Source organism: Arachis hypogaea, chromosome 20 (assembly GCF_003086295.3).
Source record: "Arachis hypogaea cultivar Tifrunner chromosome 20, arahy.Tifrunner.gnm2.J5K5, whole genome shotgun sequence".
In the NCBI taxonomy this organism is placed as follows: Eukaryota; Viridiplantae; Streptophyta; class Magnoliopsida; order Fabales; family Fabaceae; genus Arachis; species Arachis hypogaea.
This window is the reverse complement of record NC_092055.1, coordinates 139,639,379-139,646,114: the sequence shown is the minus strand read 5'-3', so window position 1 is coordinate 139,646,114 and position 6,736 is coordinate 139,639,379. Positions and strand designations below refer to the sequence as shown.

The 6,736-nt window shown below is 31.5% G+C and overlaps 1 protein-coding gene across 2 annotated transcripts; it reads right to left on the bottom strand.

Annotated features, from left to right (window-relative positions):
- Positions 1–4,636: 4,636 nt before the first annotated feature.
- LOC112783179 (ribulose bisphosphate carboxylase small subunit, chloroplastic 1) lies at positions 4,637–6,327 on the bottom strand. Of its 2 annotated transcripts, none has more exons than XM_072230174.1 (3): positions 5,686–6,327; positions 5,196–5,338; positions 4,637–5,063 (listed from the first exon to the last, which is right to left on the bottom strand). In XM_072230174.1, the coding sequence occupies exons 1-3, from the start codon at positions 5,863–5,865 to the stop codon at positions 4,682–4,684; spliced, it is 705 nt and encodes a 234-aa protein (XP_072086275.1). In that variant the 5' UTR covers positions 5,866–6,327; the 3' UTR covers positions 4,637–4,681. The 2 variants fall into 2 exon arrangements, with proteins under 2 accessions (XP_072086275.1, XP_025681773.1); XM_025825988.2 differs by having other exon boundaries at positions 5,204–5,338.
- Between the last annotated feature and the right edge of the window lie 409 nt (positions 6,328–6,736).

Here is a 6,736-nt window from a genome sequence, read left to right as displayed (position 1 = left end):
GCTAAAACAGAAATCCCAAGCTAAATCAAGCTTAAGAAAGGTAATCCATATCATCTTGCATGCATCAGATCTTCACCCTTTCTTCCCTACTCTCTGCTCTATCCGAAAATGGCTTTGAAGGGAAAGTTATTTTCTGCCCCATTCTGCTGTGTATCTACGGACTTAATCAAAACTTGGGGACCAAGTTGCATCTCTATGGTTCAGATTTGGTTGACCATTGGAAAACAATTCCGGTTACTTCTTCATGGCTTTCGGTCAAGTTGAAAAGTCAGAAGCAAAGGTTCCTCTTTGATATTAAACAAGAAAAAGTAAGCTTGTGGGTTGGTGAAGCTCAAGGCTCAAGGTGTTGACCTTGAATAAAGAACCAAGGAACATGCATGAAGATAAAAAGGAGCTTGATGTTCTTTCAGAAGCAAGGAGAGAAAACCAGTGAATAGAGGTTATTGTTCTGAGAGAGCTCTTTGAAGAAGTTCAACTAACTGGACAGTGTAACCTAATCAAAGGTGCATTCCGCCAGTATGAAGAACTGAATCAGAGGCTTGCTAATCTGGTTTTTCGCATAGCAAAGAGGCTGTTGATGAAGTCAATCTCCTTCATGTTTTACTGATTGTAATGTACTTTTCTAAGCTTATCTTTCTGTAATTTCTTGAGAGAAAAGGCATTGTGAGAAAGCTTGAGAAAAAGCCATGAGTGGAAAAAGGTTGAGAGATACACTTGAGAGAAAAGCCTAGAGTTATTTTCTGATTTCTTTAGGTTGGTTAAGTGACTTGTATCTTGTACCTGAAAGGTATCCCTTTCTTAGTTGGGTTAGCACTAAGAGGTATACTTAAGTATTAGCATAGCCAATGTCAAGTTAGGTTAGAACTTGAGTGAGAAAAGATTGGGTCAATCCTGTGTTATTGGTGTATGTGATACTGTTGACTATAGTGAAATTCTTCCATAGTTGTGGAGGAGACTGGATGTAGGTTGCATAGTACAAGGCAACCGAACCAGGATACTTGCTGGTGTTAGTTCTTCTTCTCTCTGCTGTGTTCTGTTTTCTGACATTCATGAGACAAAAATAAATTGTCTCATAAATTTCCGCTGTTGAGTTCAAACAGAATCAGATTTGCTAATTTGTTTTAAAAGGGTAATAACTGCAACTAAAAAGGAAGGCATAGATTCAACCCCCCCTTCTCTAAGCCTACCACAACCTTCAGGAGGTTTTGAATCAATAGGAGCAAGCTATGAACAAGTTTCAGAATAATCAAAATGAGGAGAGTGGGAGGGTCTTTGAGCAGAAACTCGCATGGCAGAGGCAAGATGTTAAGCATCAAGGACTAATTTGTCCATTAAAAATTTGTTCTCCATCCATATCAGCAACTAAAACGGACACTTAACAGTCTACCCTTCCAGGTCAGCATATTCCGTTGCCGTTTTGAAGCCCAACTCAAGGAAGGATCTAATTGTCACGCGTTTTAAAACGTGAGGAATCGAAATGTATTTTCCAATCTTGAGAGACGAAAATGTCATCATTTTAAAAGATTAGGGACCTATTTGTCTTTTACTTTAAAAATAAAATAAATGTTAAAAATAAGTTAAATAATAATATTTATATATAAATATATGCTATCTGATTTTAGTAATTAATTTTAGTATATGTATATAATTTTGGTGATACAATTAATACAATTAGAATTAGTTCTTTACTTCTTTTAGATTAATTAGCTTTAGTTTTGATAAGATTTTGCTTTTCCAATTTCTATTTTGTTTTTATAACTTTTGCACTATTATATTTTTTATTTTGCTTGAAATGAATGTACTATTAATTTTCCTACGATCTTCACCACAAGAATGCTCGATCAATATAGCGATGAAAGCAAAGTGCATCATCATGTGAGTCCTTCGAAATTTCCCATTTTAATATCAAGATTACATGCTGTCTCATACGGCACTACTCCATCAATCGTATTATGTCAATGTTTCATAAACATATATGATGTGGTATTGGTAAAGGAGGTGAAACTTATTGTTATCTGTTTCTTTATCTTAAGTTAGCATTGTCCACAAGTGTAGCTATCTAAAGGTCCTGGTCCAATTACGATATTAATGCAATATAAGTTATTTTTATTCACAACTTTTATTATTGTTTATTTATTTATTTAATTTGATCTGAGATATTCAAAACATCGGACCCATGATTAATAATAATAGAATAAATCTTTATATTTAAGTCATAACACTAATCAAGTTTAACAAAATATTTTAAATTTATGCACACATTCATTGTTGTTGCTTCTTTTTCTCTTCCTCCTCTTTCTTCTCAATTTTTGTTATCATCATCACTAACAACACCAATATTTTGCTAATATTTTTATTGGTACTGATTTTTTCTTGTGTCATTATTAAATAATTTCGTTTCATTTCTTAGTTTATTTGAAATTCATTTGGATCTAGAAATGAATTCAATGTGTTTTTATTGATGATTGAGTTTTTTTTACTGCTTGCTTAAATCTGAACTAATTTTAGTTCATTTGTGAATTAATTGAGGTTCACTTGATGCTGCGGTTAAGTATTGACCAATTTTTTTATTCTTTAAGAAATTTAGGTTAATTTCTTAATTTAATTTAGGTTTATTTAGTTTCGTCTCACTTAAATTTGCTGAACTTGTTTATGTGTGATTGTTTAGTTAGTTTTTGTTCAAATCTAAACTAATTTCGGTTCATCTATGAATTAACTGAGGTTCATTTGATGCTGCTATTAAGTATTGACTAAATTTTTTATTTCTTAAGAAATTTCACTTCATTTCTTGATTTAATTTAGGTTCATTTAGTTTTGTTTCGCTTGAATTTGCTGAACTTGTTTATGTGTGGTTGTTTACTTAGTTTTTGTTCAAATTTGAACTAATTTCAGTTCATTTGTGAATTAACTGAGGTTTACTTGATGTTGCAGTTAAGTATTTATTCCTTAAAAAATTTCGATTCATTTTTTAATTTAATTTAAGTTCATTTAGTTTTGTTTCACTTGAATTTTTTCTTCTTATTTTTCGCTTTGTCTTCTTTTTTTCATCTTTTTTTTTCTTCACATTTTCCTTCTTATTTCATTTTCTCAAAATTCTTCTTGATTTACTCTCTTAAAAAGAATAAAACCAAGAAAAAAGAACGCAAAAAGAAGGAAAAGGAACACGAAGAAGAATGAAAGAAAAATGCGAAGTAAGAGGAAAAACACGAAGAAGTAGAAGAAGAAATAGGAAGAGGAGAAAAACGCAAAATATTTATGTATATGCTTCACTAATAAAATTGATTTTTGTTGAATTTAAACCAATTTAATTGGAATTAATTGCCAAAAAGACTTGGATATATAGCCGCTCATAATAATAATAATTAGTTAGTACATAAGAAAAATTGTACTAGCTATTATCTAATAATGCCATCTCATTGCTGTAGAATAATACCCTACTTTGTTAATGAAAAATAAAAATAAAATATTCTTCAAATAATCATAGATAATGCTTTGATATTTTTTAATCTTTTAATGAAAAAACATTTCAAATCAAAATTTTTAGTGTAAACTTGTCAGAAATGTAAAATCATTATGTAAACCATATGTGGCCCGAAAAACTTATTGCATGTAACACTCATTTGTGTTTTAAGAATAATGTTTAATTTTTTCCCTGAAAGATTCTTGAGAAATTGTCCCATCAAGGATATGCAAATTGAAGATTGTTAAAGCATTTCTAGTTGCTCCAATAGATTATATACAGTATCTTGAGATTGAGATACCAAGAATTAAGCAACTCATATTAATTGTTTTATTTTTTTTTGGAAGATCAGCTGGCAACATTATATTCTTCCATTGCGATTCATATTTTGAAACAATTTGCTTTCAGAATCATCATTTTACTGGAGGGAGGGGACCAAAGAATATGAACTGTACTTATTATATACATCAATTTTTCCTTTGTGTGATCCATCACTTATCTAGCAATAACATTATCTGACTTCAATTCAGTGTAGATTTCATTTTCGACAACAAAGGATCCTTGGTGTTAGAGAATATATAATTAGTACGTTTTTAATATATTTAAATTGTTTTCTTTAATTTGGTTAGATAATTAAATTTATATTTTATATTATATTTTATTATTCAAGCAATTATAATTGTATTAACTTTATAGAGTTGTAACTAAATTATCTAAATATAATAATCACTTTTATTATTAAAAAAATTGAAATTTGAGGTACATTTAGATGAACGTCCTTAGATGATAACTTAATTAAATTTGTCAAATCATTTGACAACGAAATTAAATCTGTTAAATTATTTGACAACCGTCAATTATCAATTTCGCTTGAAGTTAATGAAAAAGTATAGATAGACAAGAAGAATATTAAACAATGTAAATAATGAATATACCAGATGTTCGAGGAATGCTAGGGGCCAGTAACTTTTGTGATTTGTAACCATCAAATAGCCATCAATGATGGTTTTAATGGTGTGAACTTTCATCCAATGACTCACTTTACTGGTTATTCCTATTTATAATTAAATAAGTGAAGTATTTTTTAATTTTATTGAGCCAATTCTAGAGTCCATTGTTCATACTATTCACAAAAGTTATTGTCTACATAACAAATCCAATATAATAGCAGCCGAATTTTCACAAAAGATAATAGTTTATTATTCAACAGTTCTCATCCTTTTATATGGTAATCCGAAAACAGAAACCAAAAATACTTAGGATGAAATCGCACAAAAGCGAAAAATAAAGAACAAGTAAAAAAAAGGCTGTTACAATGGTTTGAGTACACACAAAAGAGAAGTCTACGAATGATTCGTTGGTTTTATAAGATTTAGTAGCCCTCGGGCTTGTAAGCGATGAAGCTGATGCACTGCACTTGGCGAACGTTGTCGAAACCGATGATACGGACGAATGCCTTGGGGTATGCAGCCTTAGCCTCCTGAAGTTCCTTGATGACCTGACCTGAGTCGGTGCATCCAAACATGGGAAGCTTCCACATTGTCCAGTACCTTCCGTCATAGTATCCCGGTGACCTGTGGTTCTCACGGTATGGAAATCCGTACTGCACACAACAGTTTGTTAGTAGGTTACCAAACAACAAATAGCCGTTCAAATATGTAACTAACCACCAACACGCAACATTCGTGTTAGTTAGTTAGTTAGTTTACAAGAAAGAGCCGTTAAAATATGTAACTAACTGACCCCGACTTCGAATTCCAAGCACGGAACCCATCCCTTCCTTAGAAGGTAGTCTACTTCCTTTCTCAATTGCTCTTCGTTCAGGTCTGGCAAGTATGAAAGAGTCTCGAACTTCTTCTTCCCAAGTGGTGGCCATACCTGATACAATCATTCTTCCAGTAGTGTTAGATACTAACACATTTTGTGATTTATAACTATTAATTAGTCATTATTAATATTTTTAATGATGTAAAATTATATCTAATAATATAGGGTTAAACACTTTTTTTTTTCTACCAAAGATAGAAAACTCGAACCCGCAACCTCTTAATCGCAACCTCTTAATTTGAGTACGAAAAGACTATATCATTTAAATTATAACTCATTAGCTAAGCACTCTTTTTCTTAATAGTTAAATGTTGACTAGATTTAATAAAAGTGATGAGCTCTGAGACTTTCTATTAATATTCATTGCAAGTGGTTGTTATGTTATGATATGTTGTTACCTGCATGCATTGGACTCTTCCACCGTTGTTAGCGACGGAGGTGATGTCGTTGGTCTTTCTGGTGACCGGGAAGCCACCCAAGGATTTCAGGCCACTGAATGGAGCCACCATGTTAGCCTGTGCCGGTGAGGCACGGTTAACCGCGGTGAAAGCAGGGGCGGAGATCATGGAGGAAGCCATGTTTTCCTCTTTTGTTTTTCTAACTTGCTTGAAATGAAAAGCTGCCTCTCTAACTCTGTTTATATAATGGTACAGTGGGATGGATTGAAATCCAATGGCCTCAAGTAGAAGGGATTGGTTGGTGGAGAATTTGAGCCATTGGATTGGGTGAGTGATAGCATTATGGGATATTAGCCACACGAGAGTGGAAAAAATTTGAATGCTAGCCTTATCGTTAGCAACCACTGTGGGAGTGCCACGTGGAGGAAGAGACCATAATCTTATCCTTTTTATTTCCTGGAAGAACGTAAATGTGTGATAGCAGTGGAATTGATATTTTTTCTCTTTTCTTTTGTTTGAGTCATTTCCACACAAGCTTGAAGCTGTAGCCCCATTCCATGTTTGGCCTCAAGCATAATTGATCAACTGTGAATATGTGACCACCATTTCTCATGTATGGGTTTGCTTATCGCCTTTTGTCCCTTTGCTATATGTAACGGTGTAATTTGAAAGGGGAAGACTTTCGTAATTTTTAGGTAAATTTTTGTATATTATTTTATTATTTTAATTTAGATATTTGAATAGATCTTATTAATTAATTCTATAATAAAATTAATATTTATACACTAAAATAAAAATAATATATAAAAATTGGTAAAATACATTTTTAATTAAAACTAACAAAATATAAATTTTAGAAAGTACTAAGAATAATAAAAAAAATTAAATATTTATCTTGGTAGTAATTGAAATAAATCAAAAAAATTTTTATGATATTTTTTATATAGTATATTTTTAGTACTCTTAATACTCTTTTTTAATATGCTATAATTTATTATTATTATTATTTACAATTAATTTTTTGTTTAATTTACTTTACCTAATAGAATCA